General features: G+C 36.1%; 1 protein-coding gene and 1 pseudogene across 9 annotated transcripts in view; both read right to left on the bottom strand.

The window, feature by feature from the left end:
- Window positions 1-2,193: 2,193 nt before the first annotated feature.
- Window positions 2,194-23,703, bottom strand: part of PCNX1 (pecanex 1) — a 224,864-nt gene continuing 203,354 nt past the window's right edge. For 6 of the 9 annotated variants that reach the window (XM_077122888.1, XM_077122884.1, XM_077122887.1 and 3 more), the window contains 9 exons: window positions 22,946-23,046; window positions 22,079-22,229; window positions 16,122-16,352; window positions 14,988-15,262; window positions 13,325-13,530; window positions 6,098-6,540; window positions 5,526-5,666; window positions 2,506-2,542; window positions 2,194-2,357 (listed from right to left, as the gene is read on the bottom strand). In XM_077122888.1, coding sequence (XP_076979003.1) covers window positions 2,242-2,357; window positions 2,506-2,542; window positions 5,526-5,666; window positions 6,098-6,540; window positions 13,325-13,530; window positions 14,988-15,262; window positions 16,122-16,352; window positions 22,079-22,229; window positions 22,946-23,046 — 1,701 coding nt within the window. In that variant the 3' untranslated portion in view covers window positions 2,194-2,241. Of the gene's footprint in view, window positions 2,543-5,525; window positions 5,667-6,097; window positions 6,541-13,324; window positions 13,531-14,987; window positions 15,263-16,121; window positions 16,353-22,078; window positions 22,230-22,945; window positions 23,047-23,703 lie in introns of all 9 variants that reach the window. The other 3 variants (XM_077122886.1, XM_077122893.1, XM_077122889.1) reach the window with 2 other exon arrangements.
- LOC143651946 (zinc transporter ZIP6 pseudogene) lies at window positions 8,319-13,318 on the bottom strand (annotated as a pseudogene).

The raw sequence follows: 23,703 nt of genomic DNA, 5'->3' as shown, positions 1-23,703 counted from the left end.
CTAAAGGAATATATGACAACAAAATCCTACTTGTTTTTTAAAAATGCCCACTAATTGCTACCCCCCAAAAAAAAAATGTTACATATGAAATCTAGCCATGAAAAAGACTAAAAAAAATATATATATATATATCTAGCCATGTACTGAGATCTGACTTTGCCAAGTATCTGATGTGTTTAATTTTTGTTGTTGATGTTGCTAGGACTAAAAATAATTCTAGCCCTTCTGATTGAAATTGAAACTGATTTTTTAAAAATTCTCTGGGGAAATTTTATCTTCCATCTATGACTGAAAAGGCTCCACTTATCTACTCACTTAGGCAATGACAATGAAAGAATCATCATTTCGGAAAGGGAACAAGTAGCAGGGAGGATAATTCCTTTGAGAAGTTTTTAAAAAATAGAGAAAGATCATATATTCAGTTTCAAATTAAAAAAAAAACACTTTAATGGCATATTATAGATTTGCCAATTTGGGGCAAATATAGATTTAATATAATGACTATCAGGAAAATACATTTCTAAATGGTCAATTTAGAAAAGGTAACTTTGTACAAAGGTTCAGTGAATCATTTGTCAAATGTGCAGTTTTTAAGTAGTAAATTTAGCAGTGGGAAGACCAGAAAAGTCAACATGAAGTTCAGTGGATACTGAACCACCTCAAATCTCTAAAATCTTTTTCTAAAAGAGAAAATCAATAGGTTTCAGAGGGCAATGAATAAGCATTGTAATGTTATGCTAGATTGTGATGGTGACTTCAGCATTAGTAGGAAAAACAGTTCCTTTCTCGTTCCCTCCTGAAAACATACTTCAAACTGTGCTATCCAATACGTAGCCACTACCCACATGTGGCTTCTGAGTTCTTTAAATATGGCTGATGCAAAAATGTTGAACTAATATTTTGGATAAACTGTGTTAAATAACATGTCTTATTAAAATTAATTCCACCTGCTTCTTTTTACTGTCTGTTCAGAGGTTGGGTTTAGAATGATGGCTGCTCCTAAATGCTCAAGTGAGATGTACAATCTTCTTTGGAGTTTCAAAAGAGAACATTCTCTCAGGGATTTTAAAAAATGCTAGAAAGTTGCAAATTAAATCGAAATCGAAGCTCCCACCTAATCCAACTCTAAATCTGCGTTACATATTTCCCTGAATCCATGCATTTAAAAAACCAATAGAATTTAAGTTATAAGACAATATATGTGTCAATTCACAGTGATAAACATTTCAGATTACAGATACATACTATAAATTACAGGAAATAAAATTCAAGTAATGGAAAAGATGAGAGGAGGAAAATAAACGGTGAAGTTACTAAAGAGGATATAATAATAACTGCCCCATTTGGATAACTGTGTCTGGGAAAATTTTTACTTGATTAACTGAACTGCATGTGAATAACTTCAAAAGCTAAGACACTTAAAATAAAAGGCAATCCTTTCTTTAAAGTCCTGGGACATTTATCTTCTCTTTTGAAAAGCAACAGTATTTTCTTCCCAGTAGAGCTTGCCCCAGAAGAGAGCAGCAGAGCACCTGGGGTACAAGCTCCTGTCTGTGCTGGAGCTCACCTGAAATGTGGACACAGTAGCTGGCAGTAGTGTTCACACGAACGATTCACTATTGGCTCTGGGAAATGTCAACGATGAAGCTAAGCTATGTATATCTTGAGATTTAGTATTCACTGGTAAGAAAACATCCAATTTTCTGGCATGAAGTACAGACTACTAACATTTATAAGGAAAGGGAAGGGGTTAATCCCAAAGGCAATTTAAATAATGGTATTTTGTTTTTTATATATAAATAAATGTTCTGAGCAATCTCAGACTTTAGTGCAGAGTAGTAAAAAATTAGTGCAGTTTTTTCCATTAAAGTTTTTAGCGCTCAAGGAATAAGATAAATCTACGTCTGTTCATAGTCTCTTTCACTGTACATTAAACTTTTTTATACTGCTATATGTCATACTGAAGGTTTGTATATTGGGCTGCTTTTAAAAATTAAGGTAAATGGATCTCATTTTGTATGACAAAACATGGCAATTATTTTTGGCAAAGAAATTAGAAAAATATGAGATCATAGTTTAGAAATAAAGAGCTGTTGATTTAAAGCATAGGCAATGCATAGGAAATTTTTTTTTTCAAGGATGTATTTTAACAGAACTTTATCCTTCATGCAAAATGTTTTCTTGGCAACTAACTTAAAAAAATATTTCAGCTTTATTTGGAGATGGAGACAGTGGCAGGAGTCAGGGTGAAGGCTGCTTAACCAAGACCTCTCTATTTTCAAGCCTCTCCCATATATGATCAAAGTGATATCTGCAGGAATCTTCTGCTCTCTCTTCTCTTTCTTTTTTTCCAATGTCTTGGCATTGAGAAGGAAAAGAAATGTAGTTATACAACACAGGGTCACACTTCAGCCCCAAGTTCTAGTACCCCAGTTTCAATTACAGTCACATATTTGTCATCAATCTGGACCAGAAGTACTGTCTTGTCGATGTGAGACCTAGTACCTGGATCTCTGCTGCAAGGCACCCATCGGTGAATCACCTAACGATTCAGAATAAAACAAGAAGTTATTGGCATAGACTTTGACTTTATTCACAAATCTTGATACATCACTTAGGTTTAGCGGTAGCAACAAGAATTTGACTTGAAGGTTGACTGGTACCAATTTAAAGCATACTTTTAGGTCAAACTCACCAAGAATGGAAACATAAACTAAAACAGGATGAGTAGCTGGTGGAAGAGGGATTGCTGACTTTTATTCTCCTGAAGTCAAAATAAATTTATACTATATAAGTAGACCAGAATAGAATTGGATGTTCATTCTAATGGTCTACTAATTTCAGAATACAGTTGTTATAAGAACACATTACTAAAATATAGAAAATCATTTAAATATCATGGTTTTATTTCCCTTGCAAACATCCTACATTTATTTAGCAACTTACTAGGTGTTAGAAAAGTACATATTTAAAGTGAACATGTGAAAAAAAAAAAGTTGTTTCTCCTACATGTACACCAAAGATTCTTTACTAGATAACGGGAGGAAAGATGGAGGTAGGGGTGGGGAAGGGAAATCCTGCTTATATTGATTCTCTTTAAGAAAAGTATTTGCTGGTGACATCCTATCAGAAGTGACATTCTCTGGTTACTTCCATTGTTATCTTAGGGTAACTCTTCTCTTATGGATTTCCATGTTGTAGTAATACTAATTTGGGGGTACATCTCTGAGTATCAGGCATATCTGAAGGGCTCAGGGCAGGGCTATTAGAACTTTTTGAGATGACAGAAATGTTCTGCTCTGTCCAGTATGGTAGCTATATGTGGCAAGTGAGTCTAAGTAACTGAATTATTATTTTAATTAATTTAAATTTAAATGGCTACATTTGGCTAATAGCTACCATATCAAATTGCACAGATTTAGAGACTCAAATCCAGTGGTCCCAATGCGATATGGTACCTGGCAATTTTTACGTTTTCTGAAAAATAAAGCACTTGAGAATTTAAGGGAACTTAATCAACCTCCCTTCCAGGTGGGCTAAACCAAAAACAAAACAAAAAAAGTAAAATAAAGGATTCTATTTTTTTGGTGGCAATAAAAGTAACAGTACTTGGTGAAGAATGGTTCTTCCTTTAATAAAGGGTGTCAACTGGGTATCATTACCTTCTGGAGCAGGGTAATATGCATCATGATAAAGTAATGCTAAAGTAAAATTAAAGCTCTTTAATTTTAACAAGGAAGACTAAGATCAAAGCTGATAATTATTTTTTTTGGTTGAGAAAATAGGCTTTATTTACCAAGATAACATTTAGCAGCAATTTATTTAAGTCCCTAACTTTGCTTCAAAAAAAAAAGTACATCAACAGTATCAAGGAGACATACTTTAGCCCAGTCTCCCAGCCTCCATTCTGCTCAGAGAATGATTTAAGGAGTGTATGCTGGGGTTTTGGGGATGATGGGGGCAACCTCTGATCTCCTGGAAGGACTGACTGCAGTCCCCACCCCACTTCACCCCCAGGTTCTAGGTAGAAGTAATAACCTACCTTTTCCCAAAACACCATCTACCTTAATCCCCTGTGTATCTTTGCTTAAGTCGCCATCCCGAGTTACCCACGCTCTTCACCCCACCCAGCTCTTCCATCCTCTAAAGGAAGACTATCATCCACTCTTTGTGACTCTCAAAACTCTTCTACTGAGCACTCCAGAACTCATGGACTTACAAGCACATTTCCTGATACCCTTATCTTTTTTTTTTTTAACTTTTAAAAATTGTATAATATAACATATATACAAAACAAAGAAAGAAAAAAGCAACAAGAAGTTTTTTCAGAGTACTTCAAAGAAGTTATAGGACAGATCCCAGAGTTAGTCACGGGCTACAATACCATACTCTCAGATTTTTCCTTCTAGCTGTTCCAGAATATAGGAGGCTAGAAGGAATAAATATTTCATCATTACAATTGACTTTTTTTCCGATAAATAACATATATACAAAAAAAAGCAATAAATTTCAAAGTACAGTACAACAATCAGCTGTAGAACAGATTTCATAGTTTGGTATGGGTTACAATTCCATCATTTTGGGTTTTTACCTCTAGCTGTTCTACATTGCTGGAAACTAAAAGAAATATTAATTTAATGCTTCAGCAATCATATTCATTTATTAAACCCTACCTTCTCTGTATAACTAACTCCACCATCACCTTTGATCTCTCTATCCCACTCTTTAGGGGTATTTGGGCTATGGCCATTCTAACATTTTCATGTTAGAAGGGGCTCTCAATAAAATGGGATAGGGAGATGGAATTAGCTCATAATCTGGAGAGGCTGGCCTCTTGAGGTTTAGGGCTTATCTGGACCAGGGACCCATCTAGAGGTTGTAGGTTTCTGGAAAGTTACCCTAGTGAATGAAACCTTTGTAGAATCTTATATATTGCCCTAAGTGTTCTTTAGGATTGGCTGGAATGGTTTTGGTTGGGGTTTGGCAAGTTATGATGGGTAGCAATGTCTAACTGAAGCTTGTGTAAGAGTGACCTCCAGAGTAGCCTCTCAACTCTACTTGAACTCTCTCTGCCACTGATATATTATTAATTATACTTCTTTTCCCTCTTTTGGTCAGGATGGAATTGTTGATCCCATAGTGCCAGGGTTGGACTCATTCCGGGGAGTTATCTCCCATGTCGCCAGGGACATGTTCACTCCTGTATGTCATCTCCCACGTAGGGGGGAAGGCAATGATTTCACTTGCAGAGTTGGGCTTAGAGAGACTGAGGCCACATCTGAGCAACAACAGAGGTCCTCCAGAAGCAACTCTTAGGCATACCTAAAGGTAGGCTAAGCTTCTCTGCTACCTACATACGCTTCACAAAAGTAAGCCTCAAGATCAAGGGTATGGCCTATTGATTTGGGTGTCCCCAATGTCTGACACAGTATCAAGGGATTCCCTGAAAAAGTCATACAAAGAAGTCAGTCGGACTTTACCAAAAAGACAGAGAACCAGACAGTTAGCTTCATTAGAGGACTTACATGGCCTTCCATGCCTTCCTGAGGACTCCAGTCCTTCCAACTGTTCCTCCCCGCTTTTAACCGAATTCCCTCATCTGGCCACTGCAGTTCTTTCCTTTTGGACAGGTTGATCCCATCCAGAATTTGACTGGGATCCACAATCTATATTGTAAATAAATATGGATCATTTCCAATTCATTTTTTTCCTTGATGATAAAAATTCTATGATTCCAAACAAAATTTCTTTGTGATTACTTCACAGTACTCTTCATCTTTCAAATTCCCCACTGCTTGTAATGGAATAAAAAAAACAATTGAAAGAGCCACCTCCCAAATTCCTTTTAGCCTCTGATAAACCTTATCACAATGGCCACAAGACAATGTCAGAATAGGGAACAAAAACAAACCATGGCCAAACTGCTTACTTTCAGTTTTTAAACTGGCAAAATTTTTCCCCCCACTACTCAAAAATATTCTAGTCTTCAGACTATGTAATGTAATTTGTGTTTTTACAAGAATCCTTCACTCAGCAGAAAGAAGAAATGAAAACAAATGAGTAATAGGAACAATGCAAGAACTCTGGGCTTACTTACTTGAACTCTGTAAATCACTTCCCCCTTTTTGGTGTGTGAATTATTGGCAGGACTTAAGCTGTTGCCTGGATGCACGTCAGTGGCACTACTCTGACCTCCATCAGTTCCGAGAATGCCTACGAGAGCATGATGCTTGCAGGCTGGGATGCTTTGGCTGGAGCTGCTGGAAGAAGGAAGGCCGTGCTGCACACAGGCCATACCATTCTGATTGCAGGGTTCCATTTGGTTGACCATAGAGAGGCGGGACTGGATGGAAGATGGTAGGTTTCGGAGTGATATCTGACTGGTGGAAGAGCGCCGGCAAGGCACAAATCCTGTAGTGGACATCCGGAGGGATGAATGCCGGCTACTATAGCAGTAAGAGGACTGACTGGCCACAGAGGCCCGAGCAGGGGACTGTCTGACCAGGCTTGATTGTACAGACTGAGAGCTGTGGCTAGTGCCTAGAGAAGGAGAAACAACAACAGCACTCACTCAAAGTGGAGTGGTTCAAATACAATTTTTTTTTGTTTTCTAGTTTCTAAGACTTTCTCCCTTAAGCAATCTCAAAGCAAATTCGTGGGACTTAGATTTTATATCTCAAACCTTTCTTTTGAGATGAAGAATTTATTTTTTAGAAAAACAACATCTAGAGAATGCCATAGATGGCCATAGTATGTCTACAGTACTATAAAATGACAATTGCTCACAACGACAAAACTGAAACAGTGAAAGATACCAAAGTACTTTCTGAATCCAAGTCAAATTATAATCAGTATGGTTTTAATGGCCTCATATATTTCAAAGTTCTAACATTCTGACATTTAGTAAACCAGATAACCAGAACACGCGATTAATCATATAACTCATTACTCAAGTCTTCTGGCGATACATAAACTTATTATATTCAACTAATATGTTTCCACACAAATACGTTAAATTCCAATTTGTCAATGGATTTATTGCTTGAACTCATTAAATATATTTAGACTTCACTATTATACACAGTTAAATGTACAACTAAATTAGCAAATGAAAACTGCTCACTTTTTTTTATGGGCATTTTAATCCTCTAACAATAAGTTTATGAATGCACTCTATACTTAACTAATTTTGCCTATTTTTATTTAAATCTAAATGTTTTACACTTCTATTTTATAAACAGTTTCATGGTTTTGTGTAAGAAATCAATGCCTCCTCAATTCTAAGAGATTCTTCTCTTTTTTCTTCTTATATCCTAGCTTAAATATAGTATAAACAAGCTTCATTGGCACATTAGGCTTCAGGCACATTTTTACTTCTAAATACCAGTAGTTCCTCCGTCTGAAAATCCTTTGAGGGGTACAAAGGATAGGTCAAGCCTACTTAAAATTAGGCCTAAAACCTCTTTTGTTGCTCAGATGTGGCCTTTCTCTCCAGCCAACACAACAAGCAAACTCACTGCCCTCCCCCCTGTGTACATGGGACATGACTCCCAGGGGTGTGAACCTTCCTGGCAACATGGGACAGAAATTCTAGAATGAGCTGAGACTCAGCATCAAGGGATTGAGAAAACCTTCTTGACCAAAAGGGGGAAGAGTGAAATAAGACAAAGTGTCAATGGCTGAGAGATTCCAAACAGAGTCCAAAGGTTATCCTGGAGGTTATTCTTATGCATTAAGTAGATATCATCTTGTTATTCAAGATGTAGTGGAGAGGCTGGAGGGAACTGCCTGAAAATGTAGAGCTGTGTTCCAGTAGCCATGTTTCTTGAAGATGATTGTATAATGATATAGCTTTCACAATGTGACTGTGTGAATGTGAAAACCTTGTGTCTGATGCTCCTTTTATCTACCTTATCAACAGACAAGTAAAACATATAGAATAAAATAAATAATAGGGGGAACAAATGTTAAAATAAATTTAGATTGAAATGCTAGTGATCAATGAAAGGGAGGGGTGAGGGGTATGGTATCAGTGAGTGTTTTTCTGTTTTCTTTTTATTTCTTTTCCTGAATAGATGCAAATGTTTCAAGAAATGATCATGATGATGAATATGCAACTGTGTGATAATATTGTGAATTATTGATTATATATGTAGAATGGAACGATCAAAAATTAAGAATGTTTGCATTTTTTGTATTTAAAAAAAATTAAATAAACAAATAAATAAAAGTCTATGGAGAGATCCCAGAGATTTTTCCTTAGTACTGGGTAAAAATAAAAATTAAAAAAAAAAAAAAAATACAGCATGTAAGTTACTTGTTAAATTAGTTCAAGAAAAAGAATTTCAAGACATTTTTCCTGAAATATATAGAACATGTCATGCCAAATCTCTTGTTTATATGATAAACTGGTAATATTGGTGAATTGTACATACAGCTTATAGCCCCAAAACTGAATAACTTAAATATTAAAATGCACCTTTAAGTTACCATCATAATTGACTTTATAAGCATAACAAATAACAATATTCAATACAAAACTCACAAAATCCACTAACCTTAAAAGCTGCATATCACAGCAATAAACTTACCTCCCTATGACCTATTCAAACTACAGATAACAATGTTTTATAAGCCACTCTAGTATATACACTCCAATTAGAAATTTATACGAAACCCAATTTTATGTTCAAATACCGAAATAAGCAACATAATTCCAAAACCCAGCAGCATCCCAGCATTCTGTAAAAAGAAATATCCCAGTGGCTACATCCATGGTCACTGGCATTATTATTGAGCATCTCAGGTACCATGTCAACCAGAGCAACACACATGAATAAACCAGCAGGAAGTGCAAATATCCACACAGACACATTTTTAGCATAATGACCAATGAAAATTCCTGTTGCCATTCCAAGATATGCCAACATGGCTGACAAGGCATTATAAAGAACAGCTTGCTTAACAGTCAAGCTGGCCCTTAGTAAAACAGCAAAACCACCTAATTCATGAGGCAACTCATGACAAAACTTGGCAACAGAAGTACTTGAACCACTCAATAAACCTTCAGTAAAAGCAGCACCAACTGCTAGGCCATCACTGAAGTTTTGCAGGCCATCACCCATAACTGCCATCCTGGCCAAGGTGGTGATGCTGGCATCTTTCAGCTCCTCCTGAGAGTAATGATTCTGGTGATGGTGGTGATGGAGAGAGAATATGATGGTGGTGAATGAGATCATCTGACTGGCCAGGGAAATGTGAATACATTTATTCTTGCACCCTTTGGCTATGTATTCATTGTTCACTTCTTATGGATGAGCTTGAGCTATCATGATTTCTTCCAAAATTACTGGCTGGTGAGAAAGCGTGACAGCTCCTGAGAGTCTGTCTGCTTGTAAATAATTTTCAGGTTGATCATCTGCATCTACTTTCTCCTCATTTATTGAAAGTTGAGATTTACACTTGGACAACTGTTTCTTAATCTCCACGTCATCATTTTCAGTTTTTTTCTGATTCTTTTTATCTTTAAATTGTTTGATCAGTGTGAGTAAATGTTCAACAAGAAACATGAAATACAAGCCTCCTAAGGCTGTCAGACCCTTCCAGGTGGAATCCAAATGGGTACTTTCTTCTATGTTGTGAGAAGACAGATGACTGAAAAATGGCCGTCTCTCCATTTTCATTGCTGGTTCTTCATGGCCGTGGCTGTGGTCGTGACTTGCATGAGAATGTGGAAGATGATGTAAAAAAGCATCTCTACTCAATGTCCCAAAGGCCAGTGCCACTATGAAACTTAGGAGAAATTTGAAAAAGACCCGATTCATGAGAGGCACTAAGATAGCACCCAGCAAAGACAGAAAGCTGATGATGGAAATGGCTATAAAGCCACCAACCCAAGTTATTTGTAAAGAATAGGTCTTTGGAGGGATTTCAGCCTTCTTTTCACTCATTGTGTGAATCAGACAACATCTAGCATTAATTTGGTTGATGATGGTTGGGCAGAGACAGTTGAACTCCGATGCATTCAGCAGAGCCTGGATGCTCTTGCTGTGAGACATAAGCAGCTCTGATGCATTGAAACACTCTTGAGTATTTTCATTTGTGTTTTTTAGAATATATAAAGTCTTTTCTGTGCTCATTCACAGATTCACTTGTTTTTCTACTAGCAAGCCAGCTCACACGGCTCTTTTCTCTGATACTGGGTGGAGTGGAACTGCTCACATCTTTAGGGAGAACTTTTCTAGGTTTTGGAGTCTTTATAGTCTCTACAAAGTAAGTTCCCTCAGAGACAGCATTATGCACAGTTGAGGTCACTTCACTAGTACCAACACCATCCTTGATTTTTTTCCCTAGGCTGTTTCTAGAATCTTTACCTGAACCATCAGAGTCATGGTCTGGGCAGAGATTTCTGACTATTTTTATTGGAAGTAGCACAATTATGATGATCATGGTCAGAATGATGGTCACAGTTTATGTGGATTCTCTTAATCTTATCTAACCCTATATCCTGAAGCTACTTTCTAAACCCTTAGACTGACCCTTCTCTGAATTTTCTGAACCCTTTTCTATTGCTATTTTCTCCACAGCGATAGAAAAGCTGCTGTAAGTGATGTTGCTGCGTGGTCACCGCCAAGTCAACATCAGTGCCTGATTCCCAAGGTGGAACAATTTTCTCAGCAGTCTGAGGGAAAGCAACTGGTGGTTCTGGTTCATGAAGGGGATTTGTGACATACCACACTGAACAGGGCAAAGGTCAGGGTCAAGGCCACAGACAAATTTCTTGCCCTCGCACCTTCCTATTTTACTGGGTGAACGAGAAAACCACGGGAATGAGTGTACATGGAAGAGCCCAGCAAACTGTTGTGTTGTACAACGGTTGCTTATTATGCTGAGAGCAGCAGGAAATGGGACTATATACGTAATATAGGGCTAGACCTGCCATAGAAGAATATTCCAACAGAATTATTAAGAAATCATTTAAGAGTGGGGTGGGTGGGAACGACAAGAACCGACTTGTGCTGTGGGCAGCTTCAAGCAGCTGCCTGAGTATTCCTAAGGCAGCTGCTGATCCGCCAGCGGATCTCCTTCCCTTGGAAAATCCTGGTGGACTCCAAAGCCTATCTGTGCACCCCAGACTCTGAAGACCGGCTCTCCAAGGCGAGCGTGTGCCGGCCTCTCAGCTCCGCGGTCCCCTTACCCTGCCCACGGGGCTCTGCCATCAGCCTGCAGGACTCACCCAACTGCAGCTTCGAGATCCGACCACTCCGCCCCTGCACTGGTTCGGTTACCCACGGGCGCGGAGCATGCGTTGGGGTTTCTTCCTCTGAGAAACCTCTATAAGGCGCGGAGAAGTGGAGGTCTCATACACTCAGCCTCCCCACGATCCCGGGTATCGCCAAGTAGAGACTGGGAAGCCGCGCCCTGCAGGCCCTCGCCTCCCGGGAGCACTAGGACAATCACCATCACCACGCCCAGCCCAGAATCACCGCCTCCGCCCACCGTGACTACGTCTAAAACTTTTAAAAGCTGTCAAAAACATAATAAATATCTGAGATCTGTTTCCTGGTGCGGATTTTATAATATAATCTTTATCTGCTGAAGCTTTTCAAAATTCCAAAGCTGTAGCATAAGAAAGACAAAAATAATTCACAGCAAATACCAGGATTAAAGGTTGGGATAAATCCTAAAATAACTTTAGCAGAAGTACTTCAGAATAAAAAGATAACCTCTTCAATGCATCAGGAATGAAACATCTCATGGAAATGAGTCAGAAATATTTATCAAGCACCTACTATGTGGCAAGCCCTTTCACTACTTATTCTCAGCGTATAGTATTAGTGCTATTTCAATCTATTCCAATGACAAGCTACTCTGCCAGTAGAGATACAGTGAATAATATCAGATCCTAATTTTTATATATGTTAAGGAACTATTACCAAATACCAAATTGTCAAAGACACTGATTAGGTGGGTTTTCTGTGTCATTTTTCCAGTGGCTTGTCTTTTATCCTGACTCATAAGAGTAAAGTGAAGATTATTAGAACATAATCTTTAGATACACTGAAAACATTGTTACAGGTACTTTTTATTTGACAGTTAGGAAAGGTAATCAATATTAGAGCAAAAAGTACAATTAAAGAAGCCTATTCAAAGTTTTAATTTTGACTCAAAAGTAAAAAAAAGAACATTCAAAATGTTAATCACAACTATTTATAGCCATAACAATTCCAATCCCAATTTTTTTTTCAATTTAAATAAATTTCTTAGAACTTTATCCAATCCATGCAAAACAGTAGGGAAAAGATAATATTGAATCAATATGGAAACACATGAAACTTGAGACCAACTACATACCAGGTGGCTTGTCAATCTCATAAAAGGTAATTTAGCAAAGAACACCTTCATAAACTTGGGATAGGAAAAATCATCTTAAATAGGATGCACATAAAAGATTAGTTAATCACTCTACATTAAAGTGAAGAATTTATCATCGAAAGAAAGCAAGTCACTCCTCCCATGAACAGAGTGAAAAGTCAAGAGACAGAATGGGAAAAGATATTTGTGGTACATAAAATACACAAAGAACTCAAATCTAAACTATAAAATATAAAGCAGTAAGAAAAAGATAACCAAATGGAAAATTGGGCAAGAGACTTGAATAGGTACTTAAAAGAGGAGCAAAGGGAGCACCTGGATCAATCTCAGGTATTAGAGCATTTGAAATTAAAACAATGAAATTAAAGACCACCCTCTGTCCTAAGCCCCTGGGAAGGCAGGAAGCAGAGGTGGAAACTGATAATGTCCAAAGCTGAGTAAAAAATGTTGATAGGATTGGGCGGTCTATATATGACTGGCAAGAGTATCATCTAGTAAAAAACTTTCTAGAAAGATTTTTGGCATTACGCATCAAGATTCTTAAACATGCTCATAATCTTTGCCTAGTGATTCCATTCTAAAGTCTTCAGCTTAGAAAATAGTGATTACAAAGACTTATGTACAAAAATTATCAAAACATTCTGTCAGAACTTAAGAAACCAAGTAATTGTCCAACAGGGGAGATGTATATAGATTGTATTAATCAAATATTAGTGATCAAAAATGTTATTTCCAAAGAATCTTTAATATTTTGAATATCTGTCAAATATCAAGTAAAAAAAGGGCAGTGTATGTAAATATGTATTTATGTATATAAACCAAACGATGTATGTGAAAATGTCCACTCTCACTGAGAATCAAAGAAAATATTCTTATATTATACACACATACTAATTGAAACCCACAGCTAAGAGGCTAATATTGTGCACATAATTTTATTTCATATTACCTAGTGTTGGAGGAGACGATGTGACAGGAGGATGGAGTCCTGTTCCTGTTCCTTGACCTGGATTTCCAGTGCTTCCTTGGGAACCATTGATGTGGGGGTCGTTGGCAGTTGTCAGATTGTTACTAATGCAGGAAGTTCCGCCTCCAGTATCGGAATCTTCAATATTGCCACCACTGTTACATCCGGCTCCACAACCTTTCCTTAACCTAGGAGCAAGTAGAGGAGAAAGTCATTGGCCCCAAGGTAACTTCAAGATAGGTATTTGAACTGTTCATGCTTCTAATGTTCACTTTTGAAAGTCTTTATGATGCAATAAATACTAGGAACAAAAATGTCTATCATGTTTTTAAAGGCCTAAGAACTAATAGCCTCTTATATCCACTGCCTCAGTGCTTTCCAACTACTACTTTATGTACTATCATCTCTCTTACACCTATGAACTGCACATAACATAGGTGCATCATCAAGAGCACAACTTGAAATAGAATTCTTGCCAGTGTCCATTCAATGACCTGAAGTATGCAAACCCCTGATGGCCTAACTTACAGAGTTGCTGTCTATCAGACTCAACAGAAGCTGTTGCAATCACTTTTCTTCTTTACTATTTTAAAAAAATCTCTATGTAGGGTGACCATCCATCCAGGTTTGTTCATGACTGCCCCAGTTTGGCACTAAAGTCTTGTGTCTCAGGAAACCCCTCACTCACTAGCAAACTAGGGCAGATGGGCACCCTGTCTCCATGCCATTTCTCTTATGGGGAAAGGATTTAACCTCTTTAAGGTAATTCTAGCACAACAGACATGTTTTATAAAGAAAAAAAATTTTGAGCATTACCCAGGTTTACTCTCCTCCTTTTGTTTGGATAGAGACTGATGTCAGAATGGTGGAACTTTACTCTTTAAGCAGGGGATATTCCTAGAATTTAAAACACCTATTTGGGAATTTGCTGCTGTAATCAGCAGATACAATTTTTTTAAACTCTGGTAATTCTAACAATATTTTTGTCTTCTCTCAATTCTCTTGCTCTCTATTTTAAGAATCTGAAGAACTCTCAAGAAATTCAAACAATGTTCTGCAATTTTTGTCATCCATCAAATTGTGACGTTCCTACACCATGCATTATTTACTTGACAAAAGGCAGAGGAAAAACTCATGTGCATACTTAAAGACGCTAAATATATGTGATCTGGGTGATGCCTGAGAATTGTTAGAAAGGCAGAAATATCTCTGCATTGCATAACCAGGAGTTTGAACATGTATAGAGGACTCCCCCATTGCTGGAACACAGTGATAAAACCGAAGAAAGTAATCAACTTGCACAAGTTTCTTTTGTTTTTCTCTTAATTTGCGCAGTTTGTTGGCCCATGCAAGTCTAGGAGCAGCAATAAGTTGCAAAAGAGAATTTAAAAAATTACCAAATACTACAGTAATGGATCTTAATCAGAGGTGTACTTTAGATTGTACCTAATATTATTTTGAAGATAAAAATACTCAGCTTCTACTTCTTTAAATTCAGATGATACTTTTATATTGTCCCACTTGGATTTTTCAAAAATTTAGATTATTTTCTAAAAGCTTCCCAAGTGATGCCAATGCACACTGCCTAGGTTAACTGGGTCAGGATATACCACAATTGAAAAATGTAACCCAATGGCTGGCTCACCTGTGCCAGGTTGATACTATGAAGTTTCTGATATTTCCCAAGCTGATAGGTCCTCCAAGAATGTCCTTAAGCTGTTCATGGCTGTCAGAGTAAGAAGTTGTCAGGGGTGAGACAAAGATTGGGTAGCCAATAGGTTGATCACAAGATGAGTTTATCATGTTTCTCAGAGCTTGCTTTGCATTTTGGATGCTACCTCTCTCTGGGTTACGGTTACGTAGAAAAACAAGCTCTTGCTGTTGTCCTGCCCAAAGACCTCGGACACATTCCTTATTCACCTGAAAACCAAAACACATGTGAGTTAGGTTAGGTTAAAGAGTCAAGAAAAAAAATCATATAAACAGAAGAGCAGAGCTGGCAGTGATACAAAAACATTATAATAACCATTGGTGAAAAGCAGAAGACATAAGTGAGTCACATCTGAATAGGGGTTAACCAATTTTCTTTATCATTGCAGAGCAGATTGTTAAAAAATAAAAAGCACTTACAGGGTTATTTCCCCTACTATATCTTGTGAAATTACCAAGTAAAATGTTGCACTCCATTTACTTTTGCAAATTGGAGAAGCACTGAATTTTATAATTGGGCTAACAGATATTTTTGATAGAAATGAGGTGACAAATGTTAAGAATTGAAAGAATATTCAAATATTTGGAGGTTAAGTGACATAGATAAAAAGTAAATTACCAATTATGCAAAAAAAAATAAAAAATAAAGCCTCCTAATGTTCAGATATTTAAAAAATAAGCAAGGAAAAGTTAGAGTAAACCATACGTTGCTACTGAGCTATCAAGTATGAGCTATAGCATTATTTGCAACAGGGTTAGGATTACATTATGTGTACAATATGGTATTCATTTTTTAAGAAAAGATGCTACCCAGATCTCATATATAATGGACAAATCTGCCATATGATGGATAAAAGACACATTTTCTAATGGCACATTAGAAAATTTCAGGACACAATAGATTACTGATAAAATAAATAAAATTAAGTGCTCATAAACAACAAACTCTTATGTAGTATGGTTATTATTCCTTTACTGTAAAAAGAATTCCAATCACTTTTTAAAAGTTTGGATCAAATTATCTAAGCCCCATTTTTTTTTCAGATTCAAATAAATGCCTCAAACTTACTTTAATGACCCTGAAGCTAAGGTAGCGTCTGTTGAGCATGATGATTTTATATTCATTGGTGCCATCATCCATTACATGCCGCAAAGCAAGTAAGGAGGGAGAGTTGGCAAGTACTGCACTCCGCCACGCAGGGTCTCCTTCATGAGCTATTACGAGATTCTGTTCATGAGATACAATAGCTTCATATAGCACAGTAGGGTCATCATACTCATCTGGAGAAGTGAAGTGATCCTAAAACAACAATAAAAAACATATATATATCATTTTTCAGGTAAAGAAGAGAAAGACTCCCAGCATGATAAAAAGTTACTAAATAAAAAAAAAAAGTTACTAAATCAGTTACTGAATGAAAATTCTTAAAAAGTGGTTTAAGTATTTCTCATGAGCAGATGTTAATATCAGAAATAAATGATAGACTCTTATATACAACTAGGTTAGGGGTTAGTTCATTCCAGCTCTACTGCCTTTGTAAATTCTTCAATCCAGTCCTTTTCTCTAAGTTTTAGATAAACAGACACCATTTTCAATTTTTATATATTTTTCTCATTCAAGTTGGTTTTTCGTGTTCATATATATATATATTTTTTTTTCTTTTAAAGGATCTTCTCACTGTTATCAATTAAACGCTGAAACAACATAAAAGGACTTTAAATTCTGTTTATTTTTTTAACTAGGTACTCTCCACATAAAATCACTTCTCAAAAATGATTCTGATTTACCATTTTATCTTGCTTCTCATCTAGATAAGAGCTATGTTTCACAGCTATGAGTTTTGAGGACAGATTAAAGGTCAGAGCCTTAGAGGAGCTAGCTAGTAAAGTCTTCACTGAAAAATCTCTTGATTATAATACTACTTACTCATTCATTTGATAAATATTTATCCAATATCTACCATTTGCAAGATTCTGTGGCAGGGAATAATTAAAGGAGTTTATGTAATGCATCTCCTCTTTTAGAAAATTACAAGTTAATAGGAGATATAAGACATATACATAAAGAATCATAACACTAATCTAAATTTTTTAAATGGCATAAGTGTACTGGTTACCTCCGTATTTACAGTTAGGAATTTGATAGAATTTTTACTTCCAGATAAAGTAATTAAGTCATACTCTAGCTGATAAATGGAGTGTGTGCTCTTTGAAGGGGAAGAAGAGTAAAAAATAAGAAGCCAACATCCCTAAGGATGGAGCATTTAAGTTTGAGGGTTGGACTTTATAAGAATAATATTGTACATGTGAATTATGCTTCATAATGTGAAAAGATCTCTGATATACTATTTCATTGACTCTTCTAACAACCTGTCAAGTAGGTTAAGCAGATAATATCCCCATTTTTACAAGTCTCAAAACAGAAGCTCAAAAAGGCTCAGGCACTTCCTATGTTTAGAAAGTTAGTAAATGGTAATGCCAGGAGTTGACCCAATATATATATTTTTTCTTTTTGGCATAGGTAGGCTCCGGGAATCGAACCCGGGTCTCCAGCATGGCAGGCAAGAATTCTGCCACTGAGCCACCAATGCACCACCTGACCCCAGATATTTTGAGAGTAATTTTTCATTCTGATTTAAAAAAAAAAAAAAAAAGAATACAAATCAGTGGAGGCTGACAGGCACTGTGGAGGAAAGGGAAATGGAAATGCAAAGGTCTCCTCCAGGCAAGGAAACCTACAGCAGGAAGACACAAAAGGTCAGTGAAGAGATCAAGATAATTACAGCATAAAGTCTTTGTGGGAAAACTGGGTGCCTATTACGTTGCCAAGTACTGTGTCAGGCACTGGGGAAAGCTGTAGTGAACAGACAACAGATACAAGCACTGCTCTCAAGGATCCTGGCATCTAGTGAGGAAATTATCTTTTGGACAGACTGTGGAGTACTCACTGGTGCCTCATCCAGATTTCTTTTACTGGATGCACTCATCTTCTGATGTAGTCATATTTCTCCATTGCTTTGAATGTTGGCTCCTAACAGCTCACAGCTGTTCCCCTCTCTTAAGAACCACCTTCAGCTGATGGGAGCTGCCTGGGCAGAAAATGCTGGGGCTTACACTAACTCTTTTGCTTGTGGAAAGTGGGAGGTACACAACTTAACTCTTGGTGTTATTTGCCTTCCAGAGCTCCCTCTACAATGAGGTTAAGGTTAGAGTTTAGCTGAAATACATCTTTGCTTAGCTTCTTCCCCTACTTCCATCACTCCTTTACAGAATTCTCTTGAAAACACTAGTTCAATAATCCCCTTGCACAAGAATTCCAGACTGCTCTGCTACTAGTCAAGTTGATCTAAGATAGCGTGCGTAACTTAAAATACTGATAAGTGGTTTTTACTCTTCTACATTGTACACCAACCATCCTAAGCTTTCTTTTAAATACTAACCTAAATACTATACCAGCACATGTCTAGATATTATATGATGTGCTTCTCTACTAGCAAATAATTCCATTTGGGAAGGAATGCCACCTTTGTATAGTAGTATTGGTGCAATTACTTGAATGAGAAGTAGAAGTCTGGACATTGGCAACAGCCACATTTTTAATAAAATGGACACAATGATGGAGATTATTAGACATCCCAAAGGTGGAAAAGGTTTAATCTTGTTCAAATATTTCTTTTCATTGGACTTAAGGTGGCTGAATGAATATTTTAAGTTCTGTGTACATCAGTGTAGCATTGTTTTAGGGACAAAAATATTTGAAACAAGCAGAATGTCCATGAAAAGGGAAATGGTTGAACAAATTGAGTTAAAACTTACACCCTGCAATCCTACAGAACCCTTAGAAAATACGAGCTACCTCTGACATGTACTGACTTGGAAAGGTATCCACATTATAGCAGATGGAAAATAAAGCATGCATTACAGATCGATTTGTATATCACTATTACATTTTTTTAAGGAAAATATTTATACATATAGATGGAAATATCTGTATGAATTTAGGGGAAAACAGAAAACATATGCACCAAATTGTGATTGTAAGATGTTTACTTTTGGGTGATGTTTACTTTTTAGTGCTTTCGAGTATTTTTCAAATACATAAAAATATAATGTTCCCAGGACTTCCAGGAAAAGCTTTCAGAAGCATTTTAGAAATATACTTTTATAAGTTATAAGCATATGCATAGAATATACTTTTCTTAAAAAACAAACTCTTTCATTACCAAACATCTATTGGCTAACAAGTACTGTGCTAAGCCACAGAGATATAAAAATTAATAAGAAATTATCCCTGTTCTCAAGGAGATCATGGACTGTAAATTTTTCATCATACATCATTTGTAAACCCAACTGGCCTTTGACTGGTTTATTTCAATCCATTTGATTTCAAACCTGTTCAGACTGGTTTATTTCAACCATGTGATTCCTCAAAGACACTGATAAGAAATAAAAAACAAGGAGGAAAGGTGTTTTAGAAAATGATTAAAAAGAGATCAAGAAAGAGAAAAGTGCATTAAAAAAAGGGAATTTGCTTAATTTCTCTGAGTGTTGGTTAATTTTTGCCTACAAAATTAAGATTAAAATAACTTCCTGGGCCGTGGAATAATGTATATGAAATCACTGTATACATTGCTGAGCACTATGTAATTGTAAATATTACACAGATCATCGTAACAATTTGACTTTCCAAAAAGTAAGTACATATTATACCTTGATTAGAGAATTAAAAAAAAAAACTGAAAAGGAAAAGCAAAATCTAAAAATATATATCAAGTACTAAAAACATACCATTTCAAAGGCTTGTCTGAAAGGCAAAACAGTAATAGAAATTAAATATTTTTAGTTCTCTGGGAACAGAATCTTTTTTTTCTATCAAGTTTGAGTTATACCATAATAAAAAGCACTCATTTTAAGTGTACAATTAGCTACATTTTAACAAATATGAAGACTTATATTACCACTGCCACAATCTAGATATCACCCCCAAAAGTCTCCTCCTGCCTTCTGGTATTTCATCTCTATCTCCAACCCCAAGCAACCACTGATCTGCTTTATCATTACAGATTAGTTTTGCTAATTTCATATGAATTTTAAATTTCATATAAATAAAATCATGTACTCTTTATGTCTGCCTTCTCTCATTCTGCATAATGTGGGAAATTCATTCTTGTGGTGTTTAACAGTAGTTCTTTTCTTTTTTATTGTTGAAAAATTTAATATTATATCACGTAGATATATCAAAATTTTGTATGTTCATCAGTTGGTAGACATTTGAGCTGTATTAGTTTAGTGCTATTATGAATAAAGCTGCTATAAACACTTGAGCACAAGTCTTTTGGGAGACTTACGTTTTCACTCCTAAGTATCTAGGAGTGGAACAGCAGAGTCATGTGGCAAGTATATGCATACCCTTGGCTTTTACTATCTAAGCCTATAGTTCACTTTTATGGACCTTCAAGAGTACATGACATATGAACTTTAGAGATGACCAGTGCTGATTTACACATCTGTCTTTTTCTGGTCTGAAAGTTCCTCATAGGCAGCCAGTATATGGAACAATGTGATGTTCAACAAATGGCAACTATTTGTTTCTTCGTAAGTCAATCTATATCCTCCTACAGAGTACATCAGAATTACAGGAGGAGCTTCTCCAGGATGCATTTGCCACCCCACCTCCCACTGACTTTCAAGTTCCTTATTCTACCTCCTCATCCTTCCTGTTTATCACTGTTTTTGTTGAGTCATGGTTTATGATGGAAGTATGCTATATCCAAGAGAGTATAGGGCCTGAAGAAAAGGTAGAGAACCACTGACACAGACAATACTGCCATAGACAAAGAAATGCACAAGCATAAGGAAATGGACCTGACAGCAATAGGTGAGGGCATTTGTAGAGAGATTAGAGGCAGAGACCGAAAGTGGAGACTGCCATCATAGTTTTGAACCCGAGTTTCTTCTCTGACAGATGGACAGAAAATATCTGTCATAACATTTAGTATTAGTTAGAAGATGTCTGTCAGAAGCTGGTAGATAATTTTGACATATAAAAGTGTTTTTTTTTTTCCAGAAAAGCAGATATATAATTCACACCTTTTGAGAAATTCTCCTGTTTTTTAAAAAACATTTTAATCTGAAATCATTTTTTTATTTTAAATGCACTGAATTTTGTCTCAAGACTCTAAAGATAGTCTGAAAACGGATCCCAAATGAATATTTCCTCATCTTTCTCAAAATAAGATTCCAATTTTCACAAAGATATTTAAATTATATATCCCTTATTAGTAATGCAAATAAAGAATATGGGAAATTAACAATTTCAATATTTTAAATAATAATAATTTACCCTTTATCTGAATAAAAATTTGGGGGAAAAAAGATTCAATCAGATTTGAGCACAGCAGATAGCACTTCAATGAATCTTATCATGTGGCATCTATCATCAGATCTGAAAACTATTGTCAAGTAGAATGATTACAGTAGCAAGTACCAGGACTTAATTAGCAGTGTACTCCTGAAATGATCCAGGGCTTTGGAAATGTATTTTAGGAGCCTCACTGTAACTTTATTAACCTATAGGATTATTTAACTAAAGGTTAAATCTGTTCTAACGATATTTTAGTCTACATAACATGCTAAATGAAACCCATAATTCAGTAACAGCAGTTCACTTCTAAAACACCTCTGCATATGGAGTTGACTGACATTCATCCAAAGGAAGGAAATGAATTATGATCACATGAAGTCAGAGCAAGGATCACAGCAGCTAACGACCTTTATTTCCAGTTGGTCTCTCTTTTTTTTTTCAAGATCAGGCCCAGATCAGTCACTCTCTAATATTAATATCCAAATTCACCGTAAGAAACACAGATTCAGGGTGCAAAAATTTACTATCTTGCCATAAATCAGGTTTTTCTTGATTTCAGATCAGAATATTTCTTACAAGATTCAGAAAAAAAGACATCATTTGGAAGGTCAAGTAAAGAATTATCAGTACAAAAGAGTAATGCACCAGAAATCTCACCTTACCTGATGAAGTTTAATGGACATACGGATTCCAGGAACTACTACTTTTCTTAGCAATTCCATGTCAGCAAAGATCCATTCATCTCGAATTGAAGAAATACGGAAATCTCCCTTAAATAAGGCATGCAATCCATAGAGGAATGACTCTAAATTACTGTTAAGATTGGAGATAAAAATTAATACATTTTGCCAGTTGAAGGGCTTTCATTAAACTGATTCGACTAGGTTGTACATCAGAATCATTTAAGAGCATTCTGAAAATATGATTTGTGGAACTAATGTGAGAACCCCTGAACAGCATTATGAGGGATAGGGTCTGTCTGACCTGGAATCCCTGTTTATAAACTACTGTAATACTGAAAATAATCAAGAAGAGAAACAACTGGCAAAAACCTATAAGTTAAAATAAACTGAGGGCCTAACAGAAATCACATAGTAATGACAAAATAAATTTAAAATATGCAATATTTTTTACATTTAATTCATATCGATACACGTCAGGAAATTCAATTTATATTTAGAATCCCAAAATCTAATGTACAACTATATTAAAATTATGAATGCTCCAAGAGAGGCTACAAGGAATGTGGAAAAATAAAAATAGGCAATTATTAGAAAAACAGATATAAATGAATGTAGATGAATAAAATTTTATGGTATAATTATTTCTTAAACATCCTAAATCCATTAAATTCTTGTTATTAATAGTCATCCATCCACAGATGTGAATTTAGTTTAGTAGAACTCAACTATGTTCAGAAAAATAGATTTATACAAATAGAAATACTGTAGAGACTTTTGCAATAAATAGGCATAGAATGCTTCCATGGAGTACTATTCAGTTTCTGAAAACTGAAATGTTTTCCTTACCTAGACATATGGTGGGACGCAGTCCCCAAAGCTCTCCGTCCCAGAACACAGAGTCCATAACAAAGAGTTACAAGGGATGAATCTTTGTCCACATCCAGTGGCTTTAAAAAAAACAATCAACACAATGTTAGAAAAACACAAATGATGTTAAATTTATTTAACAAATCAGAAAATAATTTAATAAATCAAAGAGAGGATAAAAACTCAATTAGAACATAATTTCTATCTATCCAAATGAAATTTCTAATGAAACTAAACTTACCAACAAAATAGTATTAAATGAATTTTGAATATGTATGAGAAGGTTCTTTGGAATTGGATAAAATCTAACTTTAGAGCAGGCCATGGTGGCTCAGCAGGCAGAGGCCTCGCCTGCCATGCAAGAGACCCAAGTTTGATTCCTGGTGCCTGCCCATGAAAAAAAAAAAAAAAAAAATCTAATACTTTATACTGCAGGAACATAATTTTTTTTTAAATGGCTATATTATGAAGTATTATGACCTAAACTAAGGATCTCAAAGTTCTTGCTGGTAAGCATCATAACTGATATTAACTACTTCTTAAAATATAGTATTTTACCTGTTAATTAGTCTGGCTGTAACGTGGTAGGCAGGCTATCAGAGACAGCTGCATTACCCATCCATAATCATAGTAAAGAAAATCAAGTTGACGCATGTTGAATATTGCTTCCCTTAGCCCCTCCCCCTTTTCTGTTAACAACTACATGCCTTAACAAACTGAAGGGAGATGGTAGTTCT

This window comes from Tamandua tetradactyla, chromosome 12, assembly GCF_023851605.1.
Source record: "Tamandua tetradactyla isolate mTamTet1 chromosome 12, mTamTet1.pri, whole genome shotgun sequence".
NCBI classification, from domain to species: Eukaryota; Metazoa; Chordata; class Mammalia; order Pilosa; family Myrmecophagidae; genus Tamandua; species Tamandua tetradactyla.
The sequence above is the reverse complement of the archived record's forward strand: the minus strand, read 5'-3'. Positions and strand labels throughout refer to the sequence as shown.